General features: G+C 34.3%; 1 protein-coding gene across 1 annotated transcript in view; it reads right to left on the reverse strand.

The window, feature by feature from the left end:
• Window positions 1-10335: 10335 nt before the first annotated feature.
• LOC106874898 (TLC domain-containing protein 2) overlaps window positions 10336-21812 on the reverse strand; it is a 30265-nt gene continuing 18788 nt past the window's right edge. Inside the window, exons 3-5 of the mRNA XM_014922809.3 lie at window positions 14894-14976; window positions 13862-14033; window positions 10336-11990 (exon numbers count right to left, since the gene is read on the reverse strand). Of these exons, the coding sequence (XP_014778295.1) occupies window positions 11779-11990; window positions 13862-14033; window positions 14894-14976 (467 nt within the window). The 3' untranslated portion in view covers window positions 10336-11778. The remainder of the gene's footprint in view (window positions 11991-13861; window positions 14034-14893; window positions 14977-21812) is intronic.

Here is a 21812-nt window from a genome sequence, read left to right on the forward strand (position 1 = left end):
AATATAATGCTTATTTATTCACATAATTTTGAATAAATCATGAATTATCTCATAATTTTGAGATGTCGATAACGTGATTGTTTCATTTAGGAATGACATTGTAGCATAGGTGTGAGAGGCAGGATCTGGTTGGTTTGAGCATAAAACAGCAAGAATATTTGGGCCAGATACGGTCAGTTTAACCCCTTAACATTCAGATGTAATGCTTATTTATTCACAAAGATATGAATTAGTCATGCATTACTTTATAGTTTTGAGATTTCAATGATGTGATTGTTTATTTTTAGAATGATATTGTAGGGCAAGTGTGAGAGGCCAGAGCTGGCCAGCCTGGAGATAAAACAGATTATTTTGGCCGGATATGGCCAGTTTAAATGCCAAAGTGTTAAATATGCATTATCTCATAGCTTTGAGCTGTTGATACTGTGAGTGTTTCTTTTAAGAATGACATTGTAGCAAAGGTGTAAGAGGCTGAATCTGGCTGGTTTGAACATCAAACAGAGAAAATATTCGGGCCAGATGTGGCTGGTTTAAATGCTAAAGGGTTAAAGTGATCTAAATTTTAAAAATTTCCATCAAAATTTCATATTAGTTTATGTTCCAAACACCTGCTAAATAATAACGAATTTATCTTAGTAAAGAATTTATCTTTAGCATGCAAGGCAAAATGCTTAGCCAAATTTCATCTGTCATACATACATATAATATTTATTATTTAGGCAGTATTATTAAATATATATATATATTTAATAATAGAGGTAGATTCATGCATATATACATATTTGCATTATAAATATATTTGTGAATATAGAGAATGGAGTAAGTGGAGCAAGAACACACATGAAAGCGAAAAGTGTCGCTGAAGAGGTCACAGATGTGTGATGAAAGATTTCCAGACAATGGACATGAGCTAAAATGATAGAATAAGAACAGCAATAAATGAGTGAAGAAAAAACGTATATACAGTGCATGTGTTTATTTGGCAAAAAAAAAAAAAGAAAATGACCATCCTGAAATACAGTAACATGTAAATATATATACATATATATATACATACACAGACACCAATATTTTAAACATATTGTTATAAGAAAATATTACATCGTTATTGAAAGGGACAAACTTTTAGATTGTCTTTAATGAGAGGAAAAATAAACCAAAGGGATTGCCAATGAACTGGTTCACTGAACAATAAAAAACATACCTTGTGGTATTTATTCTTCTCAAGTTATGTCCCTTAACATTATAGAAGGACTTTGCCATTCAATAAATAGAGATCGATAAAGACTGGACAAAATATTCTTTTCTACTCTAAGCACAAAGCCCAAAATTTTTGGGGAGGGGGCCAGTTGATTAGAGCGACCCCAGTACACAACTAAAATTTAATTTATCGATCCCAAAAGGACGAAAGGCAAAGTCGACCTCGGCGGAATTTGAACTCAGAACACAAAGACATGAAATACTGCTAAGCATTTCACCTGGCGCGCTAACATTCCTGCCACCATGCTGCCTTAAAGACTGGACTGGACTGGACTGGACAAAATATTGTCATTGATGTAACTGATTTGAAGGCAGTGTCCTAGCATAACCACAGCCCTAAGACTGAAACCAATAAAATATCAAAAGATTCTTCAAAAAAACAACAACGTCTGAGACAAAAATATAGCAATTTTACAATTTTAAGACAAAATACAAAAATTATTCATCATTATAATGGCTGGGTTCCAACTCAGGCCAAAAATACAAAAGCCAACAAAATAATTCTTCGAAGGTTGGTTCTTAAAAAATAGAATTGAGGAATTTTTTTATGTTCTGCTTTTAGAAAAATATTGAGCATTAACAAAAAAAGAAAAAAAGTAAAGCAAAAACAGAAAAATGTATTTTAATGTCTTGTCTGTAGGTATTACAATTGAAAAAATAATATTTTTTTCCCAGGAATGCAAAATCATCATCACCATCGTCATCATCATCATCATCATTTTTATGTTTTCTTAATATTTTTTTTGTTCTTGATGCTGTTATAGTTTTTTTTTTGTTTTTTTAATTAGAGATGGTAATCTATGCTTGGGAGCCTTTCCTGTCACACACCCTCACCTGGTTTTCAGGTAAGGTATTGTATTTATATTTCACTGTTTTTTTTCACCTTGAAACCACTGACCAACAAGATGCATTTTTTACAGAAGTAAACATAACAGCACTATCACTCGAAAGGTGTTATGCATATATTGTAACATTATATATATATATATATATATATATATATATATATACATTTTACATATATATATATATATATACATACATACATACATATATATATATATTGTTGGCACTCCGTCGCTTACGACGTCGAGGGTTCCAGTTGATCCGATCAATGGAACAGCCTACTCGTGAAATTAACGTGCAAGTGGCTGAGCACTCCACAGACACGTGTACCCTTAACGTAGTTCTCAGGGATATTCAGCGTGACACAGTGTGACAAGGCTGACCCTTTGAATTACAGGCACAACAGAAACAGGAAGAGTGAGAGAAAGTTGTGGTGAAAGAGTACAGCAGGGTTCGCCACCATCCCCTGCCAGAGCCTCGTGGAGCTTTAGGTGTTTTCGCTCAATAAACACTCACAACGCCTGGTCTGGGAATCGAAACCGCGAGTCCGCTGCTCTAACCACTGGGCCATTGCGCCTCCATTATAACATAAAACAAACATTAATACACATATGCATAAGTATTTACATATATATATCCATGTACATACATATACGTACTCATATATATATGTATGTACACACACACATATATGACTGCATTAAAGTACACTGTTGCCACCATACATTTTTGGAATACCAACAATGTAACTGGACAAGAGGTCAAAATGGATTTGAGAGTTAGTAGCTTGATACCTTTTCATGACAACATTCTTGATTAAATGAGGATATTACTATGTGGTCATTATACCAGCTGGAGATAGCAGCCAAATAACACCCTGCCATCTTTAAAATAAAGGCTGCTTTTTTGTTTGTTTTGTTTTATGGCTTATTCAAATAAAGAAAGGGGTATCAATGAAAGACCCCTTTCAGGGAATCTGAGACAGTTGAGAGGAAGTTATTCTCAAACTGAAGACCTAGTCCGAATGTCTACACAAAATAAAATAAAATGAAATGAAAAGACAGGATGGCCATGGCCGGAATGCCTTTGATCGTAGGATAACTTATTCAGAACTGACCTGCAGCCGCTAGTGTAGCTAGAGTGTGTGCCACCTGGGGTCACCCTTCCATTTGCCATCCCTGGACCCCACAAAAAATACATATTGGTATGTAAAAGCACCCACTACACTCTCGGAGTGGTTGGCGTTAAGAAGGGCATCCAGCTGTAGAAACTCTGCCAGATCAGATTGGAGCCTGGTGCAGCCATCTTGTTTGCCAGTCCTCAGTCAAATCATCCAACCCATGCTAGCATGGAAAGCAGACGTTAAACGATGATGATGATGATATATATATATATATATCAAAAGGATGTGTTATAATACTATTCCACAGCCATACCAACAATCCAATAATACTATTCCACATTTAGAAAAACAGCTATACCTACAATCCAACATACCTCCATATACATATATACGCACATACACATATCCATGTCTGCATGTGTTTGTGTCTACTGGTCACGTTATAGTTTCAAATGAGTGCTACCGTCATATAAGTAGTGTTATTTGTTTCCAGTCTTCTATGGAAACATGTCCAGTCATGCAGAAACAACTAACTTACTTGGAAACAGATGTGGGTTGGCCAGAAGGGCATATATAGTGATAAAATGTCTGCCTCAACAAAGTATGTTTGATGCATTGCAGGCATGGAAAAGATGTTAATAAATAAATGAATAAATAAGTTTTCAAATGGCTTAATTAAAATTAAATTAAATCATTAAAGGTTTTTTTCTTTTCTTTTTGTAGATAATTAGATGTCTATTCTCGCTAAATCTTGTAACACATGCAATGCTATATTTATTTTGACAAAATGTATTTTTAATTGAAAGAAGTTACGAAGTGAGACAAATGCAAGGAGCTTCTTGAATGGCACTTACTACACTCTCTCACAATCTTGTGAGTCTGCTTTTATACAGATTGGCCTATAATTATCTCTGGATTGTTTGAGAACAAAAATTAAAATTGAAAGACTACATGAATAATATATATTTTTTTGGCAAATTGTCTGCTTGTTGAGAAATTCAATAAATGAATAAATAAAAAATAGTAATAAAAATAAATTAAAAGGAAAGGACTTTACACACACACAAGCTACAAACATAGATGCAGGTGTGGCTGTCTGGTAAGAAACTTGTTTCTCAACCACATGGCTCCAGGTTCAGTCCCACTGTGTGGCATCTTGGAAAGTGCCTTCTAATATAGCCTGGAGTGGACCAAAGCCTGGCGAGTGGATTTGGAATATAGAAACTGAAAGCCCATTGTGTATATATATATATATATATATATACACTGTAAAGTTGTTGGCATTAGGAAGAGCATCCAACCATAGAAACCATGCCACGACAGACAATTGGAATATGGACAGCTCCTCAGCTGGCCATCCCCTTTCAAACCATCCAACCCATACCAGCATGGAAAATGGATGTTAATTGATGATGAATTTGATTTTAATTAAGACATTTGAAAAACTTCAAATTTATTTATTTATTTACTAGCTTAAAAGCTGTCCTATCATCTTAAGTAATAGGTTTACAAAGAGTAAATCCTGAGGTTGATTTCAACTGAAAAAAAACCCCCTTTAAGGCAGAGCTCCAACATGGCTGCAGTCATATGACTAAAACAAGTAAAAGAATAAAAGTACATATTATATATATATATATATATATATATATATATACATACACATACACATATTCGTTTGATAGTTTTATATTAATTTTTTCATGCTAGCATCTGTTAGGGGAATAAGTATTTGTGAGACATTTTTTTTGCAACTGGGTGATCTACCTGTCACTATCTCTTACCTGTTTTCCAAATAGGGGGAGTTTTCATTCCATTCGTCTTTGAAAGTACAGAGCTACTGAAAGATTTTTTCACAAGGTAATGTCAACAAAAGGCACCAGCCAGAGCTCAGTGATATTTTTGGAGAAAAATATAATGTAAACATTTATAAGACACACTCATACATATTCACACATATCTGTGCCGGCACCATGTAAAGAACACCCCATGCCAGTGCCATGTAGAAGATACCCAGTACATTCTGTAAAGTGGTCGGCATTAGGAAGGGCATCCAGTCATAGAAACCATGGCAAAACAGATGACTGGGGCCTGTTGCAGCTTCCTAGGTCCTGTCAAACCATCCAACCCATGCCAGCTTGGAAAACGGACATTAAATGATGATATGAATCTATTATATCTTGGGGTCTCATTATTGTAAGTTATCCTTCATTCTCATTAGGCTGAACTTGTTAAAGGGTTCATGGTTTATGATGGTTTTGTTGCATGTATTATTACATGTATCGATATTGTACAATTGTCTTTATTGGTATTTTTATTATGCTGGGAAAATATTTAAGGGATTTTTGAGTTTTGGGAGGTTCTGTGGCATGCATACATGTATGTATATGCATATCTAAGTAAATACATATAAAACAGACACACAGAAGTCTGGTGCAGGCTCCTGCCTGGCCAACTCCTGTCAAATTGTCCAACCCATGCCAGCATGGAAGGAGGATGTTAAACGACGATGACGATGACGATGATAATGATGATGATCTACATATATGTATGATTTAATATGACAGACTTTGTGTAACTTCTGTCAAGCGAATTCACCAAATTCACTCATAAGGAATGGGTTGGCTGGGGCTGTGGTAGAAGACATTTGCCCTATATTATGCAGTTAGTGAATCTGCTAAAAATAGCAGTCAAGTCTCCTTCAAATTATACAACTGAACTGCCTTAGAAAAAAAAAAAAAAAAAAAAAAAAAAAAAAGGCAGGCAATGGGCACATAAGATAATGTAGACCTAGATAATATATGACAAAAATAGAGAACAGGATGGTGAGCATCTGAACTCGTTTTACCTGAAGTTAATTGGAGAAAAATTCATTTGGAACAAGCACAACAATAAGAACATATTATTACTATTATGGCAGTTGAACAAAAATAACTCAGAGACCCAATCATTAAAATATGAAAGAATATAAATAGAAGCACGTGTACTAGAATAAAAATAAAGACATCATATGGACAATTTTAATAAATCAAATTTAACCATGGAATGAACTGTGTTGTGGACAATTGACAATGGAAAATGAAAAAAAAAGGGGTCATTGAAAAGATAGTTTTCTTTTTCTTCTTTATTGTTCTTTCATTTTTTATATAAATTCAATTTTAAAAAATGAACTGATTTGATTTGATTTTAAATTAGAAAAATAATTTTAAGCAAAGCACAATAGATGAATAAAACACTTGATTTTTTTTTCACCCTTACCTCCTATCCCCCATCTCATCCCTGAGATTAGGTTAAGGGCCATATGGTTTTGATTTGTGGATAGGACAGAGCAGTGAATGTGTGTGAGGGGTGGCAATGTTTAATGAGACGTTATGGTCAGCATAACATCTCAAATTAAGCTAATGAATAACACTAGAATTTAGTAACCATGTCACTCCTTTGATGTACTAAACAGTATAACACAGTAAATAGGGGGGGGGGGGGAACAACATCAGCAACTGCATTCAAATATGTTTTGATAGGGTCAAATGTCATACTTAGCACTTACTCTCTGCTGGTATACAAGCTTCTTTTGCCAGTACCAGCATTTATGAACAAGGGCACGAAGTTTAATGACATCTTTAGAAGAGAATTGCTTTTTAACTGTTCTTTAATTTACAACCTCATTCTGCTACCCACCCTCATGATTGACAGGTTGTAGTCTCGCCCACTTTACATTTCTAAAAAGTCGGTAATTCTGATTAGAAATTTCACTTTTTGATGATCTGTTGTTTACTCAACAGCTCACTGCTCGCTTCTGTATTTTGTAAGCCTGCCTGATGAGTTGGGAATTGCACAATGTATTACATAATTTTATGGATGTTGTGCATACTGCATACCAAATTGTGCCATCTTCACATCACAATAAAAACTATTGTGGCAGTATCAGAAACCTCAATCATTCGTATTTATGTGTGCACACACACATATATAAGTGATCCAGCATGGCCCCAGCCTCTGGTCGAAACCAGCAAAATAATATATATAACAGTTTTTGAAGACATTTTTCAGCTTTAATAAATAGCATGAGTGTGTGTGTGTGTGTGTGTGTGTGTGTATAGAGCCATTCTAACAATGCGTCCTGCCCTAACTCTTCAAAACGCTTAGTTTTAGAATGTTGGCAGCTGATGAAGGAAATGTTCTCTATGTGTTTTCTGTACTGTTTATCATTTTGTCCACGTTTTTTTGCAACGTCCTGTACCCAGATATGCATCTATATATATATGCATGTAGATGTAGGTGTGTACATACATGTAGGTATATATGCATATACTCATATATCATTTGTATTATATATATATATATATATATATATGTATGAGGTCAAAATAAGTTCTAGTGATAGTGAAATAAATTTAGACATCTTTACCCTCTCATCCTACACATTTATACATACACGTCACCTAAAATTAGTTTGGCGCCTGAGATAGGGAGTGTGTGTGTGTGGGGAGGATAATCAATATTAATTTCTTTGAAGGCACAAGGCCTGAAATTTTAAATGAAGGGGACTAGTTGATTAACTTGACCCCAGTGCTTGACTGGTACTTATTTCACCAAGCCCCAAAATATGAAAGGCAGTGCTGACATAAAGACAGACAAAATGTCATCAAGCATTTTGCCAGTGTGTTTAACAATTCTGCCAGCTCGCCACCTTAATAATAATAATAATAATAATAATAATAATAATAATAATAATAATAATAATAATAGTAATAATAATAATAATAATAATAATAATAATAATAATAATAGTAATAATAATAATAATAATAATAATAATAATAATAATAATAGTAATAATAATAATAATAATAATAGTAATAATAATAATAATAATAATAATAATAATAATAATAATAATAATAATAATAATAATAATAATAATAATAATAATAATAATAATAATAATAATAATAATAATAGTAATAATAATAATAATAATAGTAATAGTAATAATAATAATAATAATAATAATAATAATAATAATAATAATAGTAATAATAATAATAATAATAATAATAATAATAATAATAATAATAGTAATAGTAATAATAATAATAATAATAATAATAATAATAATAATAATAATAGTAATAATAATAATAATAATAATAGTAATAATAATAATAATAATAATAATAATAATAATAATAATAATAATAATAATAGTAATAATAATAATAATAATAATAATAATAATAATAGTAATAATAATAATAATAATAGTAATAATAATAATAATAATAATAATAATAATAATAATAATAATAATAATAGTAATAATAATAATAATAATAATAATAATAATAATAATAATAATAGTAATAATAATAATAATAATAATAATAATAGTAATAATAATAGTAATAATAATAATAATAATAGTAATAGTAATAATAATAATAATAATAATAATAATAATAATAATAATAATAATAATAGTAATAATAATAATAATAGTAATAGTAATAATAATAATAATAATAATAATAATAATAATAATAATAGTAATAATAATAATAATAATAATAATAATAATAATAATAGTAATAGTAATAATAATAATAATAATAATAATAATAATAATAATAATAATAATAATAATAATAGTAATAATAATAATAATAGTAATAGTAATAATAATAATAATAATAATAATAATAATAATAATAATAATAATAGTAATAATAATAATAATAATAATAATAATAATAATAATAATAATAATAATAGTAATAATAGTAATAATAATAATAATAATAATAATAGTAATAATAATAATAATAATAGTAATAATAATAATAATAATAATAGTTTCAAATTTTGGAACAAGGCCAGCAATTTCAGGAGAGAGAGTAAGTCGATTACAGCGACCTCAGTTCTCAAATGATACTTATTTTATCAAAACAGAAGGGATGAAAGGAAAAGTTGACTTCGGTGGAATTTGAACTCAGAACATAAAGCTGGATGAAATTCCACAATGCATTTTGCCCGGCATGCTAATGATTCTGCCAGCTCACCACCTTAATAACAATAATAATAATAATAATCCTTACTACTAAAGGCACAAGGCCTGAAATTTAGGGGGAGGGATAAGTTGATTACACTGACCCCTGGGTACTCAACTGGTACTTAATTTATTGACCCCTGAAAGGATGAAAGGTAAAGCTGACCTCGGCAGAATTTGAACTTGGAATGTAATGATGGATGAAATGCCACTAAGTATCTTCTTGTTCAGTGTGCTAATGATTCTGCCAGCTTGTTGCTTTAATAATAATAATAATAATAATAATAATAATAAAGGTTTGAAATTTTGGCATAGAGCCAACAGTTTCTGAAGGAAGGTGGAAGTTGATTATATCAACCCCGCAGTACTTGATTGGTGATTATTTTATTGACCCTGAAAGAATGGAAGGCAAAGTATAACTTAGGCACAAGGCTAGCAATTTTGAAGGGAGCAAGTTGGTCGATACTACCAACATCAGTCCTTGATTGGTAATTTATTTTATTGACACTTGAGGGGTAAAAATCAAAGCCAACCCCAGTGGGAATTGAATCTCAGAAGGTAAAAAAAAAAAAACAGAACAAATACTGCAACTCTAACACTATCAACCAACTCTGCCAGCTTGCTTGCTACCTTTAAATAATATTGGCATTTGATTTAGCCACAAAGCCAGCAATTTTGAGGGGAGGGGGAGAAATAGTCAATGCTACGGACAACAATACTGCCCTTGGCAGAAGTTGAATTCAGAAGATAAAAGAGTTGGAAGAAATATCACAATGCACTTTTTTCCAATGCTCTACCAGCTATGCAAAAAATTAGGGAGTGGGTAGAGTTGATTAAATCAGCCCCAATATTTGACTGGTACTTATTTTCTTGAGCTTGCGAGGACAAAAGGCAAAGATGATCTTGGCAAGATTTGAATAATAATAATAATAATAATAATAATAATGATGATGATGATGATGATGATGATGATAATTATAATAATAACAATAATCTTTTCTGCTAAAGGCACAAGGCCTGAAATTTTGGCAGATGGAATTAGTTGATTATATTGACCCCAGTACTCAGTTGGTACTTATTTTATTGATCCCAAAAAGATGAAAAGCAAAGAATTTGAAAATAATAATAATGATAATAATAATAATAATAACAATAATCCTTTCTACTAAAGGCACAAGGCCAGAAATTTGGGGGTGGGGAGGGGCCTAGTCGATTACACTGGTAATTAGTTTCATCCTGAAAGGATGAAAGACAAAGTTGACCTCGGTAGAATTTGAACTCAGAACATAAAGACAGATGAAATACCACTAAGCATTTCACCTGGCCTGATAACTATTCTGCTAGCCCACTGCCTTAATAATAATAATAATAATAATAATAATAATAATTTATTTTTTATTGCCCACAGGGGGCTAAACATAGAGGGGACAAATAATGGGATTAAGTTGATTACATCGACCCCAGTGCGTAAATGGTACTTAATTTATCAACCCCGAAAGGATGAAAGGCAAAGTCGACCTTGGTGGAAATTGAACTCAGAACGTAGCGGCAGACGAAATACCGCTAAGCATTTCGGCCGACGTGCTAACGATTGTGCCAGCTCATTGCCTAATAATAATAATAATAATAATAAAAATAATAATAGTAATTTTTTCTAATTTTTGCATGAGGCCAGAAATGTTGAGCTGCAGGCAAGTTGATTACAATGACCCTAAAAGGATGAAAGACAATGTTGATCTCGGTGGAATTGGAACCCAGAACATAAAGAGTCAGAAGAAACGCCAACGAAGCATTTTGTCGAACTTGCTAATGATTCTACCAGCTTGTTACCAATGATTCTACCGACTTAATAATAATGATAAAGGTTTCTTATTTCGGTACAATACTGGCAATTTTCAGGAATGGAAGGAATAGTTGATACCACGAACCCCAGTATATGACTGGTACCTTATTTTATCAGCCCTGAAGGGTAATAATAATTCTTTCTAACTTTGACACAAGGCCTGTAATTTTGAGGGGAGAAGTAAGTCAATTAGACAGTGCCTGGTGCTCAACTATTACTTATTTCATAGACCCTGAAAGGGTAAAAGGCAAACTGATGTTGGCAGGGTTTGAAATCAGAGTGTTAAGCAAGTTTCTTTTTTTTTCTGGTGCAGTAACAATTCTGCCAAATTGCAGATAATAATAATAATAATAATAATAATAATAATAATAATAATAATAATAATAATAATAATAATAATAATAATAATAATAATAATAATAAAGGTTATGATGATGATGATATTGGTTTCAAATTTTGGCACAAGGCCAGCAATTTCAGGGGAGGAGCTAAGTCGATTACATTGCCCCCAGTGCTCGACTGGTACTTATTTTATCGACCCCGAAAGGATGAAAGGCAAAATCGGCCTTGGTGGAATAATAATAATAATAATAATGATGATGATGATGATGATAATGTTAGCAACAACAATATATCATCATTTTTGTGCAAGAAGCTGCATCTCTATTCGAGCTTCACATTTGTGGTGGATGTATTGGCATGGCAAATAAAATCACTTTTGAGACAACGATAGAAGAGGATAATGTTCATCACGGTGGTTGTGGTTAGGCCGATGTTTGCAAGTACATAAAAGAAGAATGGCACTTGGGCTTTGTTGATGACAATCCACCGAGTCATCCAGCACAGCGCTGCGATACGGAATATGATGAACGTACCTGAAATAGAGAAAAACAATAGCATAAAAATAAAATGACATTAACAAATGGGTTTTTTTTCCTCTTTTTTTTTTAATAATTAAAACTGAGAGGTTTAATGTTAATATTGTGTTGTGTATATATATATATATATATTAGTTTATGTATATATTACTATTATCTCAGTTATTAAAACCTTTGATAATGTAAATATGTTACTAGTTACCAGAGGTAGCAAAATTACACTAAAAAACAAGATGTCACAGCCGTTTTACAGGTAGAGATACCAAGTTAAAGTGATGCATTTTGAGAAGATATGGATAATAATAATAAATGGAGCAAAACGCATGTCAATAAGTTCCTTTAATTCCTACACATGTTTCAAAATATATATATGTATATATATATCGATGTTAGACTTGTAGATTTCAGTGGTGCAGTATGGTATATACATACATATATATATATATATTTTTATATATGACGTTGACCACTAACGTGTAGCACATTGAATGTCCACGTTAGTGGTCAACGTCATATATAAAAACGTACTTTAATCCCTTGAGATTGCAGATACTGTTTCTGAATCTCTTTGATTCTTTAAATGTGCTAGCTTCCTGGTAATTAATCGATATTAATTAATATATGATTTTTTGCCATATTTTTTGATAATACATATATATATATATATATATATACGGCAGGCTTCTTACCCAAGGCACCACACAGTGGATCTGAACCTGAAATTATGTGGCTGAGAAGTAAGCTGCTTTGCACACAGCCAAGCCTGCACCTATAAATGACTAACTGACCTGCCAATGCAGAGTATAACAAATTCCAATTGCAAATAATTATGCAGGAAGTAGACGAAATAATTTCAATGACTAATATCACTTTTATCAATTCACTTGGTAAAGGGAGACAACTTCAGAAATGTTTCAGTGCTATTAAATCTTGTCAGGAAAGTATATTTGCCAACAAAGTAGTAGTGAGTGAATTACTAAGATGTACGAAGAGCATATGTGTGTGTGTGTGTTGGGGGGGGGGGGAGGAATGCAGGATTAAGAAAAAAGACAAAACAAAAATTAAAATATTTCAAGCAACATACCCTCAACAATAATGCATCAGTGTGTGTATGTTTGTGTGTATGTAATACATCTATGAATGTATATATACACACATACACACATGTAGGCACAACCACTACCCTAAACCCACTGCTACCATCACTACCACTGTTTGCATTACTACTACTACCACTGATGGTGCTGCTGCCACCACCACCTCTCCTCCTACCCACAGAATTTTATTGTAACTCTTTCCTGTGGGTGTGTTCTCCCTGAGTGAGTATAAAATTTCATGTTTTATCCACAACTGTGTACAAACACCATGACTGTTGGCAGTGAGCCACTCGTGAGTGGACTACCAGTTACAAAGCTGAAGTGAAGACCAAATATATGGTGCATGTGTTTAACCCTTTCGTTACCAACCTGGCTGAAACCGGCTCTGATTCTGTAGCAGAAATGTCTTGTTTGCGTAAGTTTTGAATTAAAATCTTCCAGCAAACCTTAGTGACAATTTATGTTCTTAACTCTAGCTTAATGATAACGAAATTATTTTACTAAATTCTTTGTTATATTTAAAATTAACTGAAAGAAACACAGAGCATTTCAACAGAAATATGGTAACAAAAGGGTTAGCATCACCATGATATTTTTAACCCTTTTGATACCAACCCGGTTGAAACCGCTTCTGGTTCTGTCGTACAAATTCTTGTTTTCAAAAGTTTTGAATTAAAATCTTCCACCAAACCTTAGTCACAAATTATGTTCCTAACACTAGCTTAATGATAACTAGGTTGTTTTACTAAATTCTTTTTTTGAGACACTCACCTAAATTAAGAAGGCTGGTAAGTCTGTATAATGATGATTTCTTATCAACTTTATGTATCGTCAGTAACTGGCGGAAGTGAAGAAAGATGGAGTTGATCTCAACTAGAAGCGCCACAAGCATGTAGCCGACGCTTTTGTATGTTAGAACAGGGAATGAGAAAGCAATTAGAATCTGAAAAAGAAATAAAGAAATAATTTTAAGTGATACATATAAGCATGATTGTACGGTTAAGAATTTTGCTTTGCAACTGCAGTTTCAGACAAATGCCTTAGGCTGAATAATGTCTTCTGGCATAGACAAAATCTACAGGAAGTCAGTTGTGTGCGTGTGTGTGTGCGTGCGCACGCGCATGCGTGTGTATTACTCTTTTACTTGTTTCAGTCATTTGACTGCGGCCATGCTGGAGCACCACCTTTAGTCGAGCAAATCGACCCCAGGACTTATTCTTTGTAAGCCTGGTACTTATTCTATCAGTCTCTTTTGCTGAACCGCTAAGTTACGGGGACGTAAACACACCAGCATCGGTTGCCAAGCGATGTTGGGGGGACAAACACAGACACACACACACACATACATATATATATGTATATACATATATACGACGGGCTTCTTTCAGTTTCCGTCTACCAAATCCACTCACAAGGCTTTGGTCGGCCCGAGGGCTATAGTAGAAGACACTTGCCCAAGGTGCCACGCAGTGGGACTGAACCCAGAACCATGTGGTTGGTAAGCAAGCTACTTACCACACAGCCACTCCTGCGCCTATGTGTGTGCATGAAAGTGTGTGTATGTGTGCGTGTGTGTGTGTTATATTTGCATCATCTTATTGGATAATAATCAGCTCACACACAGCCTGATTGTTCTGATTTACATTCATTCATGCATGTGTACAGGTATGTCTTTTCAGGCAGGTGGGTTTGTATGTGATGTAATAAAAGAAATGGCAGTAACTTGGTTCAAATCTTTTCAATGCCACTAGCATAAATCAAACAGCATTTTTTTTTTTTGTCCGGTGATATTAAATTACTTACCACAACATGATGGATTAAAAGCTCTAAAGATTTTCGGGACCAGTCATTTACGACCATATCTACAATATCATGGAGGAAGTAACCTGAAGAAGAAAACAAAGAAAGTAAAAAAAAAAAAAAAAATTGTAAGAATTCTCAATTTGGCAGAAATAAAATATTACACTAAAACTAGTTCAAAATAGTTTTCAACAGAAAAAAAAACAAAAAAAACAGGTTTTCCTGTACACATAGGACTTGAACCCACACCTCTTTGTTGCCCTGGAGAATAGAGTTTTGTCATGTATTCACATCTCACAGTGGTTGACTTAACCATTTGTCCTCTCCAGTGTTGATTAATATACATACATATACATATAGTACTAGACAGATGAAATACTTCTAAGCATTTCACCCGGCTTGCTAACGTTTCTGCCAGCTCACTACCTTGCTCAAAGGATAAATATTAAAGCTTATGTAGGTACAAGCATGGCTGTGTGGTTAAGAAGCTTACTTCCCAACAGCACAATTTTGGGTTCAGTCCCACTGTATGGAAACTTGATAAAGGTCTTTTATTACAGCCCTAGACCAAACAAAAGCCTTATGAGTAGATTGTAGATTTAGTAGATGGAAACTGAAAGCCCATTATATATATATGCTTGTGTGTATGTGTGTGTGTGTGTGTGATTGGTGCGTTGTCTGTTCACTGGTTAGCTGGTTCATTAACTGACTGGTTGGCTGCACAGATGGTGAGCTGGTTGGCTGTACATCACCAAATGCATATGTATGTATGTGTGTGCATTTTGGTCTTCTTGTTTTGACATTGTATGGTAGTTATAAGTAAGTGTCACTACCATGCATTTGATGTTCTTTGGTTCCAATATTCCATAAAAAAAACATATTCCATAAAAAAAACATATCTGAGAACAGGTAAGATTTGATGACAGGAAGGGCATCCAGCCAGTCAAAATTCTGCCTCATTGAGTAGTTTCTGACTCAAGCAATCATGAAAAAGTGAACATTAAAACAAAGAAATATCTAGCAACAAGGTTCTTCGCATCATCAACGACAGTCATTTCTTACATATTTATTTCTCTGTGGCAGTTATTAGATTATTCAACAGTCAGTTTCTTCAATTATAAGTTTATTTATCATCTGCGTCTTATATAACTATACACTGACCTACTTACAATCTACACATTTTAATATGGTAGCTTCTCATTGGTTCTTTCTGGACTTTGAATTTTCAGCCTGTTTCTTTGGGCTTCAGCTGATTTCTGCTTAAAACAACCAGGACGAGGTTAGTCTATTGGTGTCAAATGTCAGTTTGTAGCAAAAACATTGTTCTCTCTCCGCCCACCCCCACCCCGTTAGTCATACTTTATCATAGTACAGATTTAATTATTCATATGCTTGAGTTTTGACTGAAATACTGTTATGTTTACAACAAGATATCAAACATGCCAAAATCCTGAGATATCAGTTTAGGATTGTTTAAATGATGTCTTTTCTCAACAAACAACAACTTCTATGAAAAATTTTGTCCAAAAGTAACTGACATTTGAGACTTTTTTTCCTTTTCTTTGTGTGTACACAAGTTTGTACACCATCCCCTTGCATAACATAGCAATTGTTAACGACCAATCAAAATTGACTGCTCTACAAAGTTACACAGTGTTCCATTAAGACAATGACAGTCATCCTCATTGGTTTATTGTCCACTTCTCCATTCTTGCATGGGTCTGATGGAATTTGCTGAGGCAGATTTTCTACAGGCAGATGCCCTTCTCGTTCCCAGCCCCCACCTCTTTCTAAGCACAGTGATATTTACTCTTATGAAAGACTGAAAAACTGGAAACAAGGAACGCAGTTTGTATGGTGACAATGAGGTTTCTTTAATAACTATTGTGCGATGTCAAGACAAGGAGACTCAGCCATTCATGCATACATCTATGTGCACACATATGCATATATATATATATGTATAGATGTAAGTATGTACATATACGTATGTATATATGCATAAACATTCGAGCGAGATCGTTGCCAGTGCCGATGCACTTGCTCCTGTGCAGGTGACACGTAATACACCATTTCGAGCGTGGCCTTTGCCAGTAAGACATCCGAGCGAGATCGTTGCTAGTGCCCCTGGACTGGCCCTTGTGCAGGTGGCACATAAAATACACCATTTCGAGCGTGGCCGTTGCCAGTACCCGCCTGACTGGCCCTCGTGCCGGTAGCACGTAAAAGCACCCACTACACTCTCCGAGTTGTTAGGAAGGGCATCCAGCAGTAGAAACTCTGCCAAATCAGATTGGAGCCTGGTGTCACCTCCTGGTCCATCAGTCCTCAGTCAAATCGTCCAACCCATGCTAGCATGGAAAGCGGATGTTAAACAACGATGATGATGATGATATTATTTATATTATTATATGATTGAACACCACGCATCCTCTTCCAAGTAAGTTTTATCTATCTATCTATCTATATATCTATATATATATATATGGGAGAATGTACGAAAAAACAACAACAGACGAGGACAGGTGGTGTAAACAACAAAAGGATGTATTAATTTGACGCTCGGGAATACGGAAAGTCTTTAACGTTTCGAGCTACGCTCTTCAACAGAAAGAATACGGAGACAAGGAGAAAAAAAAATTGAATAGTGTTCAGTCAACGGTCAATCATAGTAATCATATTATATATATATATATATATATATAGTATTAATAAAATAGATGGAAAAAGTAATAGATTTTATTGGGTACAACACATGTTTTGACACATTCTGGGTCTCTTTGGGTACATCAAGAAAAGTCTCACTAGAGATCCAGCTGGGGAACACATACGCCATTGAAACCGGGAAACCAGGCTCATGAGCCTGGCTAGGCTTTAAAAGGGCACATTATTTATTTATATACTAGCAGAAATACCCGGCTTTGCCAGGGTTAAAGAGAATAATGAAATCTAAAAAAGCTGTCTACACTACGCAACCCTCAACTGTTAGTAGCTACGATACCATATTTCTATATTAATAACTCTCCAATCCATGCCAGCATGGAACATAGACATTAAGTGGAATGCCAGTCTCTCATCTGGGAAGGCCTTGAAATCAATGTTACCAACTGGGGACTATGTGCGTCGCAGTGATAATAAAAAGACTCAAAGGAGGTCTGCAACGAAATAATTTTACTCAACACTTTGCAAGTGAATCAGTGGAGGCAAAGATGCGTCTCATTTACTTGACAATTTATGCACCACATTGCAGAAATCACAATGTAAGTATATCTGAAAGGGTAGTCTTACACTTGTACCGTTGAATTACAAATAATGCTCATCTGTTATGTTCGGGTTAAAATTTCATCAACATCAAAAATATATGAATTTTCATGGGAGTTATGGCTGTTATGCATAGGATATAATTTCCAAATTTCATAAAGATCCATTCAGTACTTTTGACGTAGTTTTGGATAAGAAAACAAATGACTAATGTGTGTGTTTGTGTGCATGTGTATGTGTGTGATGGGTGTATATATGTATAGATATCTGTATGCATGTATATATGTGCACAAATGTGTACATATTAGATGTACACCTATATATATACATCTACACATATGTATACATATACATGTATGCATATAGATCTATATCTATATATATATATCTATACATATACGTGTACATATACATCTCTCTATCTTTCTCTCTCTCTCTCTGTATATATATATATATATATATATATATATATATATACACACACGCCATTAAAGTGAAAGTATCTGTCATTACAGTATCGAAATGTGATTGTTTCAGTTAGTGGAATAGTTTCATTTTTAAAGTGAAAGTATTTGACATGAGTGTTTTTGTTTCACTTTTAACACGTAATACTTAAATAGTGGAGGAGATATGATGTTGCTGTGGGCTCGAACTATGCAAGAAGTTAAAATTTTTTGACTAAAACACAACTGGAACCCTAAGTAAGACATGTGTAAAATTTGAATGAAATTGGTTGTGTAGTTCTCGAGTTTTAGGGAAACACACAGACAGACAGACAGACAGACACACACACATTCTCATTTTTATATATATAGATACCTATATATCAACCTGTCTATCTGTCTATCTATCTGTCTGTCTGTCTATCTATCTATCTATCTATCTGTCTGTCTGTCTGTCTGTCTGTCTACCTACCACCACACAGTAAAAGTGAACATGGGGCTTTGTGATTGCAAAACAAACTGCTTAATTATTTGGCCATTTCATGGTGTAGTGGTTAGGGTGTCAGGCTCTTGATCATAAAGTCATAGGTTCAATTCTGGCCCAGTGGTGTGATGTATCCTTGAAGGAAGCTATACATTTCATATTGCTTCAGTTTACCCAACAGAAAATGAGTATGTACCCCCCCCCCCCCACCGTGTTGGAGCAGCTCTTTCTCTTTCCTGAATGTTCTACTAGGTCATGATGAAAGGTAAGAGTGGTGAGAATGTTTCTATGTCAGCTCACAAGGCACCTTAAACAATTCACAAAATCCTGATACATGCTACCAGCATTGACTCATTTGTGAGTGACTGGCATGGTTGATTGCACACGGATGCATATCTGTCATATACCTAAATTAGGTTACCTATGAACCTATGAAACAAAGAGGCTCATATCTTTTATTGTCAAGTACTGGACTATAAATATATATACATATATATATATATATATATATATATATATATATATATATATAAAATAAGAATAATATCTTTTTTATAAGCTTAAGCTAATAAGTGATCACCATGGATTGACCAAGATAAATAGTCTAATAATGGAGCATACGGTAAACCATACTTTTGTTCATTGAGGGCTTATATGTCCCGATATTAGACTATTTATCTCAGTCAATGCACAGTGATTGCTTCTATACACACACACACACATATATATATATATATATATATATATAGGCGTAGGAGTGGCTGTGTGGTAAGAAGCTTGCTTACCAACCACATGGTTCTGGGTTCAGTCCCACTGCGTAGCACCTTGGGCAAGTGTCTTCTATTATAGCCTCGGGCCGACCAAAGCCTTGTGAGTGGATTTGGTAGACGGAAACTGAAAGAAACCCGTCGTATATATGTATATATATATGTATGTGCGTGTATATGTTTGTGTGTCTGTGTTTGTTCCCCCAACATTGCTTGACAACCGATGCTGGTGTGTTTACGTCCCCGTAACTTAGCGGTTCAGCAAAAGAGACCGATAGAATAAGTACTAGGCTTCCAAAGAATAAGTCCTGGGGTCGATTTGCTTGACTAAAGGCGATGCTCCAGCATGGCCGCAGTCAAATGACTGAAACAAGTAAAAGAGTATATATGCACACGTAATGAGCTTATTTCAGTGACCATCTAATAAATCCACTTACAAGGCTTTTGTATTTCTATAATTTTAGGCCTTTCTCTAGATGTGAGAATTTTGCTTCTTTCTAATGAAACCCATGATTTATATCATTCCTTATTGTCTTTAAGGCTGCCTCCATGTTTTCACCAGCCACAAATCAATTTTCCAGTTGTAGTGATGGTGGTGGTGGTGATGGGTGGTCCTTGTTGTCGCTCAGCTGACCAGTTGCCATGCTGTTTGGCATATTCAATAACTTGTAGCTTGAAACTCTGTGTGTGTGTGTGTGTGTGTGTATGTATGCATATATGTACGTATGTATGCATGCATGTATATATCTGTATGTAAGACTCTTCAGTGCTTAGTAACAAGTCTAGTGTTGTAGAGAGAGTGAGAGAGACGGACAGACAGAGAGACATTGTCAGCAGAATAATATAACCAAACAGTAACAGATGGCATCTACTCCTATGGGAGAACGTCTGTCAGCTTAGAAATGGTTTGTGAGGCAACATTGTAGTTGATACACCATAAACAAAATGAAACAAATGGCATTTTCTGAACAGTGCAGGTAAACTCTTGTAAACTTCTTCTGAGTTGCCTTCAATACATTACAAAACTAACAAATATGCTAATGGCAGCACTCTTCATTGTCACCATCGTTGTTTAACGTCTGTTTGCCATGCTGGCATAGGTTCGATGGTTTGATTGAAGAATGGCAACCCAGTAGGCTGTACCAGGCTCCAATCTGATTTTGGAAAGGTTTCTACAGCTGGATGCCCTTCCTAACGCCAACTACTCCAAGAGTGTAGAAGGGTGCTTTTTACATGCCACTGGCACATACATTTCATTTTTAATGACCTGATACATACATATACCTATATATGATTCGCCATGATAGATCGCTGACCACTACATTTATATTCTTTTTCTCCTTGTTTCTCTCCTTATTTCTTTCTGTGTTCCTTTCAGTTGAAGAGTGTAGCTCGAAACGTCAAAGACTTTCTCTATTCCCGAGTGTTAAACTAATACATCCATTTGTTGTTTACACCACCTGTCTTCGTCTGTTGTTTTTTTCGTAAATTCTCCCATATATACATATATATATATAGTGGAACTGAACCTGGAACCTTGTGGTTGGGAAGCAATGAGCTTCCACACAATTTCCCCAAACCAAATTCACTCACAAGGCTCTGGTTGGCCTGGAGCCATACTGGAAGACACTTGTTATAGGGTGCCACACAGTGGGACCGAACCTGAAGTCACATGGTTGAAAGCAAGTTTCTTAACCACACAGCAATATGCTTGCACCAATATTTAAAAGAAAATGATAAAAACAAAAACAAAAAAAAGACATAAAGGGAGACAGAATAAGCAACATATTTACTCGTAGTTTTCGCTGGATTAGGGCTGATCCAGGACCAAACTACAGCAACTACCACCACCAACATGGTTCTATGAAACTCAATCGGACTGATAATACACTTGCCATCCCCCCCCCCCACCACCACCTAAAGTTAATTAATTTACAAACAATGCAGGAATGGCTTATAGTAAAAGT

The sequence above is a fragment of the Octopus bimaculoides genome, chromosome 24 (genome assembly GCF_046866305.1).
Source record: "Octopus bimaculoides isolate indiv1 chromosome 24, ASM4686630v1, whole genome shotgun sequence".
NCBI classification, from domain to species: domain Eukaryota; kingdom Metazoa; phylum Mollusca; class Cephalopoda; order Octopoda; family Octopodidae; genus Octopus; species Octopus bimaculoides.